General features: G+C 45.8%; 1 protein-coding gene across 5 annotated transcripts in view; it reads right to left on the bottom strand.

Annotated features, from left to right (window-relative positions):
* GATA4 (GATA binding protein 4) overlaps nt 1–20288 on the bottom strand; it is a 54095-nt gene that overhangs the window by 3902 nt on the left and 29905 nt on the right. For 2 of the 5 annotated variants that reach the window (XM_077332409.1, XM_077332418.1), the window contains 6 exons: nt 6216–6382; nt 4842–4919; nt 4642–4719; nt 4206–4331; nt 3527–3614; nt 1604–1752 (listed from right to left, as the gene is read on the bottom strand). In XM_077332409.1, the coding sequence (XP_077188524.1) occupies nt 1604–1752; nt 3527–3614; nt 4206–4331; nt 4642–4719; nt 4842–4919; nt 6216–6382 (686 nt within the window). The remainder of the gene's footprint in view (nt 1–1603; nt 1753–3526; nt 3615–4205; nt 4332–4641; nt 4720–4841; nt 4920–6215; nt 6383–20288) is intronic. The other 3 variants (XM_077332434.1, XM_077332444.1, XM_077332425.1) reach the window with 2 other exon arrangements.

Raw genomic sequence — 20288 nt, 5'->3', positions numbered from 1 at the left:
AAGGAGTGGATGATACGACTCCAGGATGGGACAAACGGAGGGAGAAGAGGCAACTGCCTCTTTCTTCTTCTACTCCATTTTTACTTTGGCCTTTAAATAAAACCTCTTGTGGGCTGTGTTGAACATCAAAGACATGTACATATTTCATACAAATAAATAGGATATATATCTTGCACTGGATGATTGCTAGACCCAACCAATTTAGTTATTTCTCTGCATAGCCTACAAAGAACAAAGAGCAGGTGCTTGGCAGTTAAAATGGCATGGAAATAGTTCCAAGTGTAGAAATAATCCTTTTGGACAAGTTTTTGATCTCTGTTCTCCCTCAGTCCACTCAATGTTTTTCATTTGTTTGTTCATTTATTCATTTGATCTCTATGACCGCCCCTCTTGGCGCAGCCATCTCAGGGCATTTCCTCTCCTTCCTGTTTCACCTTCTTCCTTCAATTCTGCCTGTTTTCCTCCTTCCCACTGTCACTCTCTCTTCCCCACTCTATCCCCATGTTCTCCCCTAGGGTGGCTATCTCTGGGTTGGGAAATAACTGGAGCCGGTAGTGGGCAGGATTTGGAGTGGGAAGGAACCTCTGTGTTGCCATGTCCACCCTCCAAATCACTTATTTTCTCCAGCGGAACTGATCTCTTTAGCCTGGAGATGATCTGTATTTCCAGGGGTTCCCCCAGATTCCATCTGGGGACTGGCATCCCTAGCCTGCCCCCCCACCCTAGGCTCGGTAGCACAGTTTAAGGCCCACACCATGCTATCTAGCAAGGGTTGGCCTTTGACAGACAGAACAACTCCCTCTCTGCCATGACACCACATGCCAAATTAAGGCAGAGGATTCAGTGTCTAGGGGTTGCCAACAGGCCGGGAGAAAAATGTCTTTCCCTTAAATGTCTGGAAACGGGCAGTTGAAGCTTTTTTGTGGCAGGGGGGTAAATGCCACCACCTGGTAAATAACATCCCATTCAACCCTATTAAAAGGACAGGATATTTTCCTCAAGCCCTGCTGGCAATTCTAACCATAAAACATACTGGGGGAGCAATCCTTAGCAGGTCTACTCAAAAGTCCTTCCAATATATTTAATGATCCTTACTCCCAGGACAGTGTTCTTAGGATTGCCCTGTGGGTGGCCTCTGACCAGCCAGTCGCTCCCACCATAACCCGGTGCTGGGCTGACCATAATACGATGGGTGGTCCAGTGGCAATTTCCAGCGTCTGCTGGTGGCCAGGATGATCTTGCAAGAAGCACTGAACTAAGCAAAATTTGATCTCATCCAGGAAGAGATTTCACATCCTTAAACAGGAATGCATGTTTGAGGAAACCCCTCTCCCCCCCTTCCAGTTCACGGAGAGAGTATTCTGAAGAGCCCTGGTTCAGTCCCTGACTTTGGGTGAAGGAGCCCAGGCAGCAGTCATGGGGAAAAAACCCTTATGTGCCAGACTCCCTGGAAACTCACTGCCAGTCAGAAGGTAGACAGCTGGATGACCACTGGACTGAGGCAACTTCGTATGGGAATCCCTTGACTGTTCAGGGATCCTAAGTGTGATCCATAATCTCTTGTGCAGCCACAGCCTTCCTTCTAGCAGCCGTGAAACCTCACCTGGGGAAGTGGGCTCGGGTGCCCATAATGAGATGAAATCCCTGGTTCTGTCTTGATGGGGCGCATTTCTTCAGCAACTGTGGTAGTTGTGGTGCTGGTGCAGGGGGCAGAACTAATGGCGGAGGGATGGCTTGCATTGTTGGATGGCCCTGAACATGGGATGGAACAAACAGAAAAAGAAAAAAGAAACAGTTGAGAAGAGAGATCAAGTCAGTGCGTTGATCAGAAGCTGCTTGAGGTCTGCAAGTGTCTTCCTTGACTCCGTTCTTTTAAAGTGGCTTCTGATTCTCTGTGGTGCTTAATTAGCTCCTTCCTTCCTGTTCACAACTTGGCCCCAGCCTACCTGAACAAATTCTTGTTTGGCAGAAAGCAAAGCTTTTAATTATTGCATTCCTCTTGGCTGGAAAAGCGGCTTATTTGATCATTAATTTTGACTACACTTCTAGTGAGCTGAACTCCAGTTTTGTAATCAGATTTTAGGGTATTGTTGATTGTGTACATATTTCACGGGTTTAGTTGGGAGCAAGGAGGTTGGTGCCCAACCACCTTTTCCTGTGGTAGCTAGGCAAGGTGGGACACCAAATCTTCCCACCTGTCTCCCCACTAGATCACAGCAAGGCAGGAAGCTGGTTCTCGGCCTCTTCCCCCTAAGCAGAGAGAAACCTCCCCATCCATGCAGGCAAGGTGAGAAGGAAGAGGGCTGGGTTTGACATGAGGTTGCTGGATCTGGGTTGGGAAATACCCAGAGATTTTGGGGGGTGGGGTACCTGAGGGGGGGCAGGGCTTGGGTAGGAACCTCAGCAGGGTACAGTGCCATAGAGTCCACCTTCCACAGCAGCCATTTATCTCTGTCACCTGGAGACAAGTTGTAATAATGGGAGCTCTCCTGCCACTGCCTGTAGTTGGGAATCCTAGTTTGACCCACCCCCGCCACTCAAGGGAAGGTGGGAAGGAAGGAGCAGGCTCCTCAATGACTGCCCCCCGAGGTCAGAGGCTACCCCTGGAGCAGAAGCCTATGCCATGGGCAACAGGGATCTTTTGTGCCCTTCCATCACTGGCACCCCAAGTCTTATATGCATTTCCTTAAATTCTCCGCCATGACAGCTTTGCTCAACAGAGGAGGGTTCTTCTGCAGGTACCACCCTGCAAATGGGCAAAGTCTTCAGCTACTCCTCCACGTGCCTCCTCCATTGTGGAACAGCCTGCCTGAGGAGGTCAGGAAGGCTCCCCCTCTCATGGCTTTCCGCAAACTATGCAAAACTGATTTAGGTGGGTAGCTGTGTGGGCCTGAAGCAATAGACCAACCAAGTTTAACTCTGAGACGTGTGCGTGCGCACGGGACTCCAACTTGGATCTATGCAAAATGGAATTATTCCAGAGGGCTTTTCTATGCAGGCAACAGAGAAAGTAATTCAAAAAGTTACTTTGAAAAATAATTATGGACTGTGGTCTATACTAGTGCGTCTAGTAATCTGTCATATTAACACGTATTCTTTACTGCAGTTCTGTTTTTGGACCTCTGGTTGGTTCAGCAACCCTAATCCTATTGCATTGTTTATTAAATGTCCGCTCTGTGGATTTTATCGGCTCTCTCTGTGGAATCGCTCCCTTCTCCACCACCCACGTCCAGGTAAAAAAATAGATTAAGGGACATTGCAGCATCTACCTCTAAACAGCAGAAGCATCTGTAGTTGCCAACAGTCTTGGTGAAAAAAATGTCCTGTCCATCTAAGAGGCTTAGTGGCATGTTATTTAACTCCAAGCCATGAAAAACTTCATCTGCCCACTTTCCCGCATTAAAAGCCTCTGTTAAAAGAGCAGGACATTTTCTTCCAGGCCTGTTGGCAACTCCATCTATATGCCTTTCTATGAATACTGTGCTGGTTAGAGAACCATTTTTAATTTGTTAAAAAAAATACTCACCTCCTGATGTCTTGGATTTGTTTACATTCTTTGGCTTACGCTTCCTGGTTTGGATCCCCTCTTTTCTCATCGCTAAGGGCCTTGGGACCTAGGAACATGCATTACAGACAGCTGTATTGGCATGGCCAAACATCTCTCCACCTCTACCCCACAAGCTCCCGAGAACTACCATGGGGCAAAGGTGCCCTTTAAGCTCCTCCCAGACCCAACCCAAGAAACATACGATAAAAGTTCAAAATATTTTTATCACACATTTTGCTCAGCTCCTTGAGGCCCCGGAATTTTGACCTCCTTTCCCCCCAACAAACCATGGTACTTTCTTTTGTGCACAAGCTCCCAGGGATCGCCATTTAAAAGATCTCAGGGAGCAAACAAGGAGAAAGTTCTTTCCCTTTCGCACACAATACTCAGCCGCATGGATGTTTGACTTTGTAAAAGGCAGCTTCCCACCACTGACTTATGCTCTTCCCCCTTTTGCATGACAGAGATTTTGCAGCCAGCTGTCAGCCTTGCAGAGAAGGTGCAAGGATCACTGGCAATCCCTCACTTTGATCTTCTGTCATTGTCATCGTTTTCCTTGGGACTCCATAGCCACAAGGAACTGGTTCCCACAGAAAGTGGGGAGCACTGGCTCTGGGGAGCGGAAAGGAGGGGCAAGTCATTGCTTTGTTCTGCTTACCCCGTGGAGCTTCATGTAGAGGCCGCAGGCATTGCAGACCGGCTCGCCTTCAGCATTCCGGCGCCACAGAGTGGTCTGGTTTGTACGGCAGTTGGCACATGCAAGCCCCACCCTACGGGAAGCGGACTGTAGGAACAGAAATCCAAAGAAAAACAAATGACCGTTAAACTATTGCAAACAGCGGCTACAACATAACCATTCCCTATTTGCCAAAGGTGAATCTCCAGCCCATCCATAATTTGTGCCATTCCGAGCATAAAAGCTGCTACCCGGCAACACATTCTGCTCCTTGATTGTCTGTACTTTCTCCTTTTTAAAACAGATCAAATTCCTAGTCCACGTGGAGGCAATCTCAGAAGCAAAGCAAGATTTCCAGTCTTAAAAGAGCTTTTTTGCTCTTCATAGATCTTGCATTCTTCTTCATGGCTATCCGTACCTGTGCTCTGTCCGCACCAGCGCATCTATCTCTGGGTTGTTCCCTCTCTGCCCCGTCATTGTCCACATGTTCCAGATCCTGGAAACAGAATGTCACTGTCTCTGATTCTCAAAACACCCTCCTAGAACACCTCCATGTTTTTCTTATAGATCTTTTATGCTCTTTATAGATCTTGAATTCTTCTTCATGGCTATCCGTACCTGGGCTCTGTCCGCACCAGCGCATCTATCTCTGGGTTGTTCCCTCTCTCCCCCGTCATAGTCCACTTGTTCCTCATCCTGGAAACAGAATGTCACTGTCTCTGATACTCAGAACACCTCCATGTCTTCCTTATATATATATATATATATATATATATATATATATATATATATATATATATATATATATATATATATATATATATATATATATATATATATATATATATATATATATATATATATATATATATATATATATATATATATATATATATATATATATATATATAATTATAAAATCATAGATTTGGAAGGGGCCATCTAATGCCTCCTTCAGTAATCTCCCCCTCGGTTAGAATATGGATTGTATACTCTGTAGGGCACGAATTGCCTTTTAAAATTATATCATTTTGCAAAATACCAGGAACACTGATCACATATATTAACAATAATAGCAATAAATAGATGTTGTGGGATTTAGATTTCCGATGCAACATTTGGGCTTTATTTGACTTGCATTTTGGGAACAGTTCAAGAAACTCTATGTGACCTATAATTTGTACTCCAGATTTAAAAGAGATTTTTTTTTAAAATGGCTGAATTCTGTAGTCCTTATAAATGTATTTGCTAGTTCTGCTTAGAAGCTTGGAACCACTGAAGCTTTTCCTTAGAGGTTTCAACAGGCCCCATGTTTTGGCCACCTTTGTGACCCAGATAGCTAGAAAAGTGACACATGAGCACAGCAGATGCACAGATAAATATCTGGTCCTCCTGATTCAGTGCACATTCCAGAACTCTTACATAAGAGGGTTTCACTTCTGCATCTCGTTACACTGTGCATCAGTTCCCTTGAAGCGACGGCTTCAATATCCTGCATGAATTGTGCAGTCAGGAACCTCACTTTCTCATCAGCGCCCCACAGGGTGAAAGCAGAAATCCTTCCTTCCATGGAAATGCTCTGGCAGATTCATGCCAACCTGTTCTGCTTGTCTTACATTAATCATGAGGGGGAGGGGTGAAATGACAGTGTCAACACCACAAATTATCCTAGTAGCACGTCTAGCACGTGCCAACAGGCCACACTGTTCCGGGCCCCCTACAGTGCGGTACAGTTAAGGGGCCTTCACACTGCTATGGGGTTCTTCATACTTATGCAGCTTGAGGACTGCAAGAATGGAAAAAGCAGCTGTTAGTTGCTTCCAAAGTTCCTGCTATCCCTGCGAAGAGTGACCCGGCTTCTAACACAAGTAGTAGCACCAGGTGTGCTCTGCTCCTAAGGCCCCATGAATCCTTAAAATGGCTCTAGTAGTGCTACGGGCCCTTTGCATTCTTAAAAGTAGGGGTGTCGGCCACATGCAGGCCTCTCCTTACCAGCCTCCTCTGGGGCTTGATTAGTGGTCGGTTAATGCCATTCATCTTGTGGTAGAGGCCACAGGCATTGCACAGATAGTGGCCGGTGCCATCTCTCCTCCACAGCGGCGTCGACATAGCCCCACAGTTGACACATTCTCGGCCTTCAGAATAATCGTCAAAAAATTCTGTTCAAGACAGGAAGACAAAGAAACAAGAATTAAGAAGCTTTTGCTGACATGACTGTAGCCTACTCCAAGTGGACTGTGCTAGACACCAATTTGGTGTAGTAGTTAGGAGTGTGGACTTCTAATCTGGCAAGCTGGGTTCGATTCTGCAGTTCCCCACATGCAGCCAGCTGGGTGACCTTGGGCTGGCCACAGCCCTGATAAAAGCTGTTCTGTAATATCAGGGCTCTCTCAGCCTCACCCACCTCACAGGGTGTCTGTTGTGGGGAGAGGAAGGGGAAGGCGACTGTAAGCCATTTTGAGCCTCCTTCGGGTAGAGAAAAGCCACATATACGAACCAACTTTTCTTTTTCTACTTTACAGGGTGTCTGTTGTGGAGAGAGGAAAGGGAAGGCGAGTGTAAGCCACGTTGAGACTCCTTCGGGTAGGGAAAAGCGGCATATAAGAACCAACTCTTCTTCTTCTTCATTTTCAATCTTTGTCATATGGGCCGATTTGCAGCAATTGACAGTGCTGTTGTCATTCAGTGGTGGGACATGCAGGCGATGCCAGGTTCAGCCCTGGGCATCTCCAGTCAATTGTTTCCAGGATCAAGTGATGGGAAAGACCTCTCCCTAGAGAGCTGCTGCAAGTCAGAGTAGACAATACTGACCTTGATAGAGAAATGGTCTGACTCAGTATAAGTCAGCTACATGGCTTTAGCACTAATAGGATTACAACAGCCCAGCTGCTTCAGATGCTTTCCGTTTCCGCTAATCTGCTATAAACCTCTGGAAAGCCTACATGAAACAGTCCATAAAAGTGTGTCTTTAATTAATCCATTTTTTACAGTTAGCCATAGACGTTTCTGCTGGTATGCTCTTCACACAACACAATGGAAAAATTCCCCACAACCACCACCACACCACACCACACACATCCCTAAAAGGCTTGGCCAGTTAATTTGCCACAAGCTGGGCTTCATCCAGATTGTGGGTGTGCCATGGAGTTTCCAGCATCTAGAGATTTCCTGCTATTAACATAGATCTCCAGACTACAGAGTTAAGTTCCCCTGGAGAAAATTTCATTGTGACCCCCTGGGGTCCCTTCCCTTGCTGGACTCCAACATCCCCAGGATCTACCCCCCAAAATCTCCAGGTATTTCCCCACCCAGAGCTGGCAACCCTAGTGCGCCACCCTGGGTCTGTATGAACCAGCCTTTCTCAACCTTTTTACCATTGAGAAAACCCTGAAACATTCGTCAGTCTGTGCTCAATTTGCAAAATTAGCACATATACAAAAAAGCAATTGCAGCTGCCCAGATTTAGGAAACTGGATCTGAGGAACTGGAATACGGCATCCAGAGGCATTTGCTTGGCAGGCTTGAGACTAGGCCCTTGGTCCTCTCCAGCACTGGGGTGGGCTGGATTGGGTGGAGGAGCGTGTAATGATTCCCTGTCCTTGAAGAAAAAAGAAACTAGGACTTCTGAATAATTCCACTTTCCTCATTCTCAGCTGCAGATTTACTGCCTCGCTGAAAGGCAGGCCCGAGTCTCTCATTAGGCATTGTGGAGAGGAGTTCTGCTTGGCGAATGGAAGTTTATTTGGCAGGAAATTCCACAGATCCATGCGGTGGACTCCTAAGGAAAGAAGGATGCCTAGGAACGTTCATCTCCCTGTTAGCCTTCAGAAGTGGCCACTAGAGGGAAGCCTCATCCCAGTCTGTATTCCAGCATTAGCTATCTCAAAGCTGTGGGGGAGTACCACTGTAAATCTACCAACAGAGGAAACGGCTCACCACTTCTCTTCACTGGTCTGGCCTTGCTTCCTTTGCCCATTGATTGTCTTTAATTTTTGCTATTTATAGTCTGTCTTTCTTGGGGAATGGGAGTGATCAGTGGATGATTCTCCTCCTCTGCTGTGTATGTTTCAAAAACATTCAATCAGTCCCAAGCCGCAGGTGCACTGAGTTTTGGGAAGCTTTGAATCCGTATCCAATTTGCTATGACCTCAACAGGTGGAAAGCGTTCATCTGAGGGAAAGGAATTCTGATATGTTACACGCTCTAAACTTTTTGTGGTTTCACAAGAAAGTGCATTCTCCATTCTTTGCTCAGAAAAGTATGTTTCAGATGATTTGGAATTATATCTTGGCTTTCTGTTGATTTCCTCTCCCTCCTACTCTTCCTCCACCCTCCTGCCCTGGTGTCTGCTATGACTTTTGTCTGACATCATTGGGGGGGGGGGTGGCTATCTCTACGAAGACATTACATTTCTGATATGTAAACACACCCTGATGTTTTGTTTAGTTGGCAAGTATTCTGTGGGTTCCATCCAGCAATATATTACAGAGACCAAATAACAGCCCTGCAAGATGGGCTGGTGTCACTGCCATTCACACCTGGTAGATGGGGAGAGCCTGCAGCTGCCCAGTTAGCGCATGACTGGAGTGAGATTCAAACCAGTACTCCCTTGCCAACAGCTCACGCTTACGAATGTTTGAGCATCCTTGGCAAAAGTAAATTGATGCAGGCCAATACAAAGACCATTTCTGCACGGAGATGAAAACCTCACACTGCCTCCTGCTTGCAAACCCATGGTTGTAAACCATGCGTTTGCACATCTCCTCACGGGAAACCCCTCCTGCATTTTCCCTCTGCTTCATAGCGGGTTTTTGCCTCCCAAGGGGGCTGCAGGGGAAAACAAGCCGAACTTCTCCCCCCTGCACCAGAAATCTCCTGCTTCCCAGATGCATTGCTTATTTGCACATACTGCAGATATTACAGAGAGGACCACAGTTCTTCAAAGCCCTCTCATTAGCAGTGACTCCCTGGGAATATCAACTCCGCCCTCCTGCAAGGAGCTGGAGGGTGGGGTAAATGGGCTATGCATCTTTCTCCCCTCCTCCATTTGAGCCCCGCCACAATCCTGTTTGGTAGGTAAGTCAAGGCAGAGAGTGAAACCAGCCCAAGGTCACACGATATGCAAAAGAACCCACACGAAGGTGTGGGCTGGCCAAATCCATTTCAATACATAATTTGGCCCTTGGACCAATTCGCTCAGTTTTTTTCTGCTTATAATCCTCAAACATGAATAATCCATACAAAATGCAAGGTGGAGAGAGAGATAAAAAGAGAGAGACTCCTAAGCAGGATTTGAAATAGGGCACATGGAGAGGAGAGGAGAGGAAAGAGGCGTCCTTGCTGTCTGCTTTGTTCAGGATTTATATGTGGCACACGCTAGGGACGCCTGGGATTTATCATAGTCGAACAGAGAGCTGTTTGTGCTACATACTGGAATATGGAGACAGAATATACATAACGTCCAGGCCTGGGCTGATAAGCAGAGCATTTTTTGAAGCCATTCAGACACAGTCCTGCCAGACAGAAGCTGAGACTAGAGTAGCTTGCAAAGGCAGTTCTGGGAAGGCTGGCTGAGGAAATGGGGCTTTTGCATAGGCCTTCATTTTTAGAGGCTCCAGTAGATCAGACCTCATCTCGACGGGTATGATGGAAGAAAGGGATAAAACGTTTCAAGGTTGTATACCTCAGGCTTGCCAAACTAAAAGCCAAAGGCAGCCCTACAAACATGATGGCCCAACATGTGACTCCAAAGTGGGGGAGAGGGGCTGTCAGGCACTTGGCTGTCAGCCACCCTGTGTGGCTGTTGCACTACGTTTAGCTTGGCAGGTCACCCGCTTTCCAGGCAAGAACATAAACATTCCTAGATTGGTTAGTCATTCCCTGAAAACAGGCAGTGTCTCATCTGTAACTTGACGGGTGTCATGTCATAATTCAACAGATGCAAAGTTAGTTTTCCGCTGGCATGGGGACTGAGGTTGTGGGCAGACATCGCAGACAGAGGTTTGGGACCGGAGTGCATGAACACAGCTTGTTACCATGCTTGTGCACTGGTCTCGCTCCTCCGCACGGTGCACAGAGAGCAACTGATAAGGTTTTTGCGTTTGGGAAGCTTTGAATCCAATTCCATTTGCGGTGACATTGACAGGTAGATGCCAGAGCAAGCTGGAGTTTCTTCCCATCTCCCCCAGTGGGATAAGGGTAGGGAATACGCAGGCACAGATCAAGCAGGCCGATCCGGAGGCAGAGCCTCATGAGGAATGAGAGTGGAGCAAAGAGTTTGGCTGAGCTGTGGTAGCTGCATGTGTCTGTTCAAGTGAGGGGGGGGGATTTCCTGAAGCCAGGCAGAAAAATCACCTGTCCCTTTGATTCTCCAGGAACTGCAAAGTAGGGATGCTCAGTCAGCAGCACAGGTTTCAGGGCTTCTTTCTAACCTGGACCTCATCAACTTGAACTCCTGGTAGAAAGCAGTTATTGCTTTGAAAGTTCTTTGTGTGCCTTTCCTCCCCATGAGTAACCCTGTCCTTGGACTTGCAGCTGTTGTATACCAGGCTTTAATAACATAAACACTGCCAGGCCCTGCCTCGGAGCCTTCCAGGGAGAATCTGGTTGGCCACTGTGTAAAGCAGGATGCTGAACCAAATAGTCTGATTCACCCTTAGAGCAGATGGACCCTTAGTCTGATTCACTCCAACATAAGTGGCTTTTGCACTGGAGGAAGAACCCCTTAAGCTGGAGGAAGGCTCTCCCCCCTGATGGGACAGAAAGCACCTAGGGTTGCCAACTGTTGCTTAGGAAAAATTGGGAGCCTCTAAACCTGTACTTTCCTCCACAGCAAAATGCCAGGACCATCTTGAGAGTGACAATGCCGACTCCAGGCCTTCCTAAAGTGGTGGAATTCCACCCTCTACTTCGCCCCTTGATCTGATCTGGCCTCTGTCCCCAGGACAACCCCCCTCCCCAGTCAAAACTGTTTATTTTGAATATCAGCAGCCATGTGCCCCCATCAACAGAGCCTTGAGCCCTTCTAGGGCCGCATGTTGTTACCTTGCAGAACGTGACAGGCAGCTCTAAATCTAGCCATTATGGGACCTCTTGACATTTATTCTTTCCCATATGTATCTGAACAACTTGGAAAGGAAATGCTTATTCAAGCGGCAAAAGGTCCGAGCAGCTCCTTGCCCGAGTCGGAACAATAGGCGACAAGCGGCACCTACATCCCCTTCAAGATTTATGGGTTTCTAATGGTACTTTTCAAAACCTCCCTTGCTGCCACTGAAGCATTTGAGAAGCAATGGTTTTCACATTTTTCCCTCCTGTCAAGTTGCAGCTGACTTATGGTGACCCTGTAGGGTTTTCAAGGTAAGAGATGGTCAGAGGCAGTTCACGGTTGTTCACCTTCACCCAATGACCCTGGTATGCCTTACTGTCATCCAAGTGCTGACCAGGGCTGACCCTGCTTAGCTTCTGATGAGGTCAGGCCAGACTGGGCTACCCAGGTCAGGAGAATGGTATTCACTAGAACTGCTCAAAACAACGAGTGCAAGTTTTTGAGCTCCTCAGAAACCCTTCATCAGGCACCTCTTGAGGGCTGTGTCCAACATGGGTATCTGCAAGCAGAAAACTATGGTAGTTCCTTATATTCACAAAGATGGGGTATGACCCCCCCTTCCCTCCCCCTCACTTCTTTATCAGGACAGCTAACCTTGGTGAAGACCTCTAGGGAATTTTGAAACCCAGTGCCTTGATATTTTTGTGGGCCCAAATAAAGTTATTACACTATACACTATTGTTGCCTTTTGAAAAAAAATGGAACTCATGCCACATACAATGCTCATCTATTTGGTGAAATATTTCATGTACCTGTTTTAGAAAAGGATTCTGCAACTGGAGGAAGAAAATCTAACAAGATTTTGATTATGGAGAGTGGTTCTGTGTCCTTCAGTCATTGCACAATGCTTCCCAATTATGCTTTTGCCACCAGTACAACAGTTTGGTGCAGTGATTAGGAGTGTGGACTTCTAATCTGGCGAACTGGGTTCAATTCTGCACTCCCCCACATGCAGCCAGCTGGGTGGCCTTGGGCTCGCCACAGCACTGATAAAGCTGTTCTGACTGAGCAGTGATATCAGGGCTCTCTCAGCCTCACCCACCCCACAGGGTGTCTGTTGTGGGGAGAGGAATGGGAAGGCGACTGTAAGCTGCTTTGAGCCTCCTTCGGGTAGGGAAAAGCGGCATATAAGAACCAACTCTTCTTCTTCAGTAATATCAGGGCTCTCTCAGCCTCACCCACCCCACAGGGTGTCTGTTGTGGGGAGAGGAATGGGAAGGCAACTGTAAGCCGCTTTGAGCCTCCTTCACATAGAGAAAAGTGACATATAAGAACCAACTCTTCTTATTATTATTCTTTAAAACTGTGTAAGGGAAGGATCATAGAATTCTATGACTCTATGACTTGGTTTCACAGCCCTGGTTATTTCTGTGGGTGTCTCCTTGGCTACTGGGAAACAAAAAACTAGATAAAATAGACCATTTGTCTGATCCAGCATGACCACGCTTCAATTCTTCAAATTATAATCTGACATTTTGTGAATATAAGGGTGTTTTCCTCTGCTTTCAGCTTGACGGGGAATTAAGGAGATGGTATTGATCTGGCTTTGATCTGTCGTGGTTATATCTGATTGATCTAACTAGGTGCCCCTCTTTCATTCTTTGGAATAGACTGGGTATTCTCTGGACTATCTCCAGCTTCTCTGTGTGTTGTACAAAGAAGACAATTTGGTTGACACTTCTGAAAAGTGGTTTATATTTTATTACATGCCTAAGGACCTTGGCAAGAGCCTCTAGTGGTGCAGAGTGGTAAGGCAGCAGACATGCAGTCTGAAAGCTCTGCCCATGAGGCTAGGAGTTTGATCCCAGCAGCCGGCTCAAGGTTGACTCGGCCTTCCATCCTTCCGAGGTCGGTAAAATTAGTACCCAGCTTGCTGGGGGGTAAACGGTAATGACTGGGGAAGGCACTGGCAAACCACCCCGTATTGAGTCTGCCATGAAAACGCTGGAGGGCGTCACCCCAAGGATCAGACATGACTCTGTGCTTGCACAGGGGATACCTTTACCTTTAAGGACCTTGGCACAGAGAATCATGATTCACTAGAGGGAGCTCCTGAGCTGGCCTGCTTGGTGTAATTCTCTTCCCAGGGATGCAGGATTCATTTTTATCACTCGGATTCCTTTCATCTCCCACCTTTTCTCCTATGCTCCAGATGGGAATGGGTTTTCAGTCATACCGCCCTGGCCCTCTGTTTACAGAGGGGAGGATATTTAATATCAACATTCCTGTAGCTTGCGAAGCACCTTGTCAGATTGGCAAAGCACTTCTCCCAAGGAGGAGCCACATTTCAGGCTCTGAGAAAGCAGTTTTGGCTCTAAACAGAGCTTGAGAGGAACCTTTCCCCACTCTCTGAAAAGGTGGCTTTCCTAAAACCATTTGTTATGATGAGGGAAAGTGGGCCAGAATTCTCGGGACAGCCTTGATAAATGGGGCTGCCAGGTTCAAACCAATCCTACGCAATTAGGCAGAAACGAATATCAAGCACTGCCCACTTGGGAGAAAAGCAAAATTAAAGTGTGTGTAATCCAGCAGAGAGTTAACTTGTGAGGCACTAAACATGTCCATGCCTAGTTCTTTTTTCTAGCTTGTGCTGCAGACATTTTCTGTCCTGCAAGTTACTCTTTCTTAGACAGACCAACCAATTAACCAGTTCATGGATTCAAACTAGGCCCTTTTACATAGAAGTCTTCTTGAGAAGAGCTGGGTTTTTTCATATCCTGCTTTTCACTACAAGAAGGAGTCTTAAAGTGGCTTACAAACACCTTTCCCTTCCTCTTTCCGCAACAAACGTGAGAGAGCTCTGTGAGAACAGCTCTAAGAGAACAGCGACTGGCCCAAAATCACCTCACTGGCTGCATGTGGAAGAGTGGTGAATCAAATCTGGTTCTCCAGATTAGCGGCCACCACTCTTAATGACTCTACCAAGCTGGCTCAAAGATACTGAGGGAGCTGTGAGACGAGTGATAATTTCATAAAGAAGCCATCATTGCCCTAGATCCTTAGGGCCAATTTCTACATGACAGTCACATATGTGTCTGTTCATCCACCGAGGGAGGGATGGGGATCTATTTAGAAAGCAAATCCCGTCATGTGAGGTGAGGAAGAGGACAAAGTTTTTCCTCGTACGCTCTTTTCTACTAAAAATAGACGTTTCTCCTTCTTTACATATGATTGGTTGAACAGATGACTAAATAGTGAAATACATGTTGATAGTGACCCCTATCATGTCTAGTTTCACCCTCATGATTCGATGGAATTGTACCTGGGCTTACACCACTGCAAACCTCAGGCGAAAGTTAATGCAGATGGTCTTACTCACTCCCAGAAAAAATCCATACACACACACACACACACACACACACACAAAACCCTTAATCATCGGAGAGAAAGCAAGGCTAGAAATATATATAGAAGAACATGTTCTATTGGTAGGTGAGTGAACCATATCCTTCCACCTCCCTCACACGAGTCAACATAACTTAAGAGGTTTAACCATCTATCATTATATCAGGGGTGTACAAATAGTGTACAAATGTGGTATTGTATGCTGAAGAAAAATGCCAACAAGGTATAGGAAAGGATCACTACATATTTGACTTTCAGCTTGGGTCCGCTAGCTAATGTTTACAAACATTTACAAGAGGCCGATACAGTGGCAGCTAGAACATTTGGCTTGGAATAACACTACAAGCCCATTGGATACGTCCTCTTTTTTTTTTTTTTTGTCTAGGGCTATCAATAGTACCATCTTTGCAGGAGCCCTTTGAAAGATAAGTTTTAAAAAGCGCTGACAGAATCATTCCCCCCAAATTGTTTATATAGTCTCTAGGCCTCCCTCAGCAGTTGGATTGTCTTATAAACCATGCATGATAATTTCCATCTGGCTGGCACTACTGGAAGCATTGGGGGTGGATCCTACAAACCACGAGTATAAAGCTTCATAGAGACTGATCTTTGCCTTCCCTCAACCACTAACTTCCTGGCAAAGCCAGTGCTAGAAATAGAGAGATCTTCGTGGACAACATATTTCATCTGCCGGTGAAGGGAGCACAGCAAAGCATATTTTCCATTGGCACCAAGGGATGAAGGGCAGTTTTGCCTTATTTCTCCTCCTCACTGTAGCCCCCTCTTTTCTCTGTACTGTTCTCATAGTGGTTAACACCTGCTTTTCTGGGGGGGGGGGAGAAGATTGCTGGAGAAACGGGGAAAGAGGTACCATGGATGTAGGCTACATAAATGTTCATCTGATCCAGCAAGGCAATCTTTATGTTCATATACTTTCAGGATGAGCCCAGATATTCAGTCTCCTTTGGTGGTACTTGGAATGCAATTGTTTTACCAGTCGGCAAAATGAAGTGCCAACACCTGCCATGGAAAACCCAAGGTGTGTTCCTACTTTCTTCTGGGGTGCATTTTGTACTGGAAACAAGTCAAAAACAGCCTCCGACTCATAATTAATATGGTCTGTTGGGAAGGTGGGGAAAGGAACCTACGGGAGTTTCTTTTCAAGCTGTTCAGCCCATGATCTGGTTTTCACATTAACAATCTGATATGGATTTTTATCACACCTTAAGGCACAGTATCACAGGTTTTAGCGCCTCATCGTGATGTGCCTGAACACCATTCTTTACAGTGCTTTACAGAAGCAGAAAGTTCCACCAATGTGTTTTATTTTTAAACAGAAACATCACCATTAGGGGACAAATCCTTGTAAAATGACTTGTATAACATGACTCATTTGTATAAACACAGTCTCATAAACTAGACTGGAATTGTGAGCTGGATTGTACCATTCAGAGCAGCTCAGTGCAGAGCCTTCCTCTGGCAAGAAACGTTAAGGGTTGTTTGCACTGGAGGAAGGATTTGCCCTCAGGTGAGCAGAATCAAACCATCTAGCCATGAAACATTCCCTGTCTCTCCAATTCACCCCCTGGGAGGTACTTTTAGAAAAGAATGAGTAAGTCAAAGAGACTGAGGAAAATGGAGAGGAAAAAGTTGGAAATTAGTGTTGCCAACCTCCAGGAAGATTTATAATTTTTAAGCAGCATTACAGAGAGTTGGAAGGGAGTACGTGCCTGTTGACAGCTCTGAGACGTGATATAATTGGAATTCTGAGGAAGTTTTATACTTTGAAAGCAGTATTACCGGAAGCTGTTAAATTCTAGATAAGCTAGTTAAAATGAGTTCTTGATAAGCAATTTTTTAAAAAGGAAGCCTTCACTGAACCTCTTCCTTCAACAAAATAAGCTTGGAACTTTTGTAGCACATTTTCTTCTCAAGGTCTTCATGCTTAGCTAGCCTCCAGGTAGTAGCTGGATATCTGGTATTACAACTGATCCCCAGATATCAGTTCCCCTGGAGAAAATGGCCACTTTGGCAGATGGCATTACACTCCCATTGAAGCCCCGGACTTCCCAAGTCCTGCCTCCTCAGGCTCTACTTCCAAAATCTACAGGGATTTTACAACCCAGAGCTGGTAACTCTAGTGATAATTCACCCCCTTTTCCCTTCCAGATCCCCAACATACATATTGACTTCAATCAGGGTCAGAGCCTTCTGTCCTGGCCTTCACCTGGTACAATGAGCTCCAAGAGAAGATCAGGGCCCTAACGGAACTAAAACAGTTCAGCTGGGCCTGCAAAAGAGCCCCTCCGTCAGGCATTTGGTTGGGGTCCACCAAAACTAAACAACATCTACTGGGCCCCAAACCTCCCTCCCTTGAACCCATGCGACAGATTGGACAAGCCATGGGTCTGTTAGATTGTTCACTATGTTGAATATTATTTTCTGTTTATTGTTGTTATTACTGTTACCTTTCATTCATTATAATCAGTGAGTTTGATGTATTATTCTGTTACATTCTATGTGAACTGCGCTGAGCCTTAGGGGAGGTCAGTATACAAATGTAATAAACAAACAAACAAATAGCCCTCAAGAATTACTGCCAGCTGGTCTTTACCATCTTTGCCTGTTATTGTCCTCCTTTTTCTAATGAGACAGTCCTTATTTCAGAAGTTTCATGACTATTGCAGGAAAATCCTGGCCTACCAAAGGCTAGCTTGAGAGGTGGTTCCAACAATAGGCTATGTGGTTGACCTGTAAAAGCACCACTTGCATGAAGAGTCTGTATTCCTATGAATAGGTTGGTGTTGGGAGGTGTGAACCCCCATGACGTTAGACAGCACGTCTCAAGAAGAAAAAAGCCCTCTGCTATTTTTCTTTAGAAGAAGAAGAGTTGGTTCTTATATGCCGCTTTTCCCTACCCGAAGGAGGCTCAAAGCGGCTTACAGTCACCTTCCCTTTCCTCTCCCCACAACAGACACCCTGTGGGGTGGGTGAGGCTGAGAGAGCCCTGATATCACTGCCCGGTCAGAACAGTTTTATCAGTGCCGTGGCGAGCCCAAGGTCACCCAGCTGGTTGCATGTGGGGGAGCTCAGATTCGAACCTGGCATGCCAGATTAGAAGTCCGCACTCCTAACCACTACACCAAACTGGCTTTACACAGAAAAGGACCTAAGATAACAAACGGGTTTGTGTGTCCAGGGCTACATTGTGAGAAGATATGCTAGCGACTACGGCTGTTTCCAGAAGTCAGCTGCCTGGCACAGTTTGGGACCAGTTTTTGAGCTTTCTGGTTGGCCTCTGTTGGAGACAGAACCTTTGCTCTAATCTATTAGAAACTCTTCTTAGGTCATCCTTAACTAGTTCTGCTTTGGCTCCTTATGTCAGGATTTTCTGAGACTCGTCAGATCAAGATATCCCCATTAAGAAATATTTAAAGTGTAGTACCGAACACACAAACTACAATCATTTAATGTTAATAGCTGAGCATATTTATCTTTTCTTGCCAACACTTATTTTGTCAATGCATTATCCCCATTTTACAAACAAAATGCTCCCAATTTGTTGCTGAATCCAAAATCTAAATTTCAAGAACTAGGAGGTACTTAAATTGGCTTTAATGCTCATCTAATGCATATAGTTTGCCAATTTAGGCTCATTCCACAAATCCCAGGGCTTGCTTTCAAATCATGAAACCCCTTTTTCTTTTAACTGACAGTAGGCGTCCTTTCAGCTACAAGGACTGGAAAATAGATGAAAGCTAAGATTCTTTGCCTAATCATAGGACTTTATGGGCTGGGGCCTTTGAGGATGAGACCAAAGTCTGAAAATGTTGTATGACGACATTTCAAATGAGCAACCGTTGATCTAAATCAATGGCTTATGGGCCTTTGCAAAGCTTCCTTGCCAGGTCCCAGCAAGTCTCTGTAGGCTGTTGCAGTCGCCTACAGGCTTAGGAAGTTGAAGTTTAACTAAAATGCATCCAATGAGATGCCTTCATGAATGGTGCTGGCTCAGGATCGGACCTGAGACCTGAGCATTAAAGAGTGCGTGGGAAGGGGCCCCAACACAAGCTCTTTGATAGCAAACCTTCCCAAAGGATCTAGAGCCTTTGTATGTTAAACAAACAGCATTAACTGAACTGTAAGTCTGTCTTTGATGGTCTTATCAGGAATAGTTGACATATTTAGGCCTGTCTGTCACGTGCTTCCAAATGCCCCCCAGCCACACCACCGGAGCATCTCACTGGCCTGTTTTTCGCACCTTCTTTATCCCTTGGTTCAAGGAATTCAGGGTGGAACACCAAGTTCTCCCCTCCTCCATTTTATTCTCCTAACAACTATGCCTGATCTGAAAGAGGGAGAGATGAGGATTGGCCCAAGATCACTCAGTGAGTTTCATGACTTTGTAAGGGTTGCTCTTGTGTCTTCCAGCCCTCACATTCTAAACAGTACACCTCACAAGAGATGTACTGTGATAAATCAAGGTGTAGGACAATACCAACACCTTCCACGAGTCCGTCCAAGCTCACGACTGAGGTTGCCAATCTCCAAGTCAGACATGGAGGTCTCGTGAAATTACACCTGATCTTCTCCAGATGGTTCCTCCTTGAGAAAATATAATCTTGTAAAGCCAATCAGCATTGTTCTAACGCCATTTGGACACGATGAAACTGAAAAATGCAGTCTTGGCTAAAGCCAGTTCTTGCATTTAGGGTTGAAATGACATTGGAACCAAAGACTTCCTTGGCCATACTTCAGTCTTTTATCCAGTACATAATTTTCCCCTCCAAGGATGCCTCCAGTCTGATGTCAGAAAGCTGTGAGATATATATGTGCCCCCCACCTCCATGCTTGGAGACCATCTGGAGAGACCAAGGATGTTTTCCCCTTTATTGGCATTTAGAAGGCTGTCCCATTAAGGAGTCTAGCCTATCTCTTGACAAACTAGACCCCTCTGCATTGAAAGAGAAAGTGGAGGGGAGAGAGGAAATAATAACGGCAGAGATAGTATACCAGGAGCTTTGAGATGGAAAAAAGAATAAAACCTTGTGCATCAAGCTACAAAAATGTTATTCCACCCACTGGATCTGTATAATGGGAGTCCTGATGACCAGTGTCAGAGGGCCATAAATGATGAATGAAGGCAAAGCTCTCATCTTTTAAAGCAGGGGTAGTCAACCTGTGGTCCTCCAGATGTTCGTGGACTACAATTCCCATGAGCCCCTGCCAGCAAACCACAGGTTGACTACCCCTGTTTTAAAGAATAATTTCTGAAAATGCTGAGTGATGCCTGAGCAGCCGCATGAGCTTAAGCACCCATCTGACAGCTTCCAGACCCTGGCGTCCTAAAAGATTAAGGCAAAAGAGTACACATCCTGTTGATTTCCTGGGGTGGGAAGAAAAAACATTTCTAAGAAAATCCTTCGCAAGCCTGTCCATGAACTTTTGACTGCGGGGCTTCCGCATTTCCTTCGTAGGACACAGGAAGATGGTAAAATACCTGATGCTGAGAGGATGGGTGGAACTTTCAGACAAAGTGGGTAGGGCTATTTGGCCTTGCCCAATTTGGCAAGCTGTCTTCACGTTGGGTTCTGGGGCATGAAAGAAAATCA

The sequence above is a fragment of the Paroedura picta genome, chromosome 1, assembly GCF_049243985.1.
Source record: "Paroedura picta isolate Pp20150507F chromosome 1, Ppicta_v3.0, whole genome shotgun sequence".
Lineage (NCBI taxonomy): Eukaryota > Metazoa > Chordata > Lepidosauria > Squamata > Gekkonidae > Paroedura > Paroedura picta.
The sequence above is the reverse complement of the archived record's forward strand: the minus strand, read 5'-3'. Positions and strand labels throughout refer to the sequence as shown.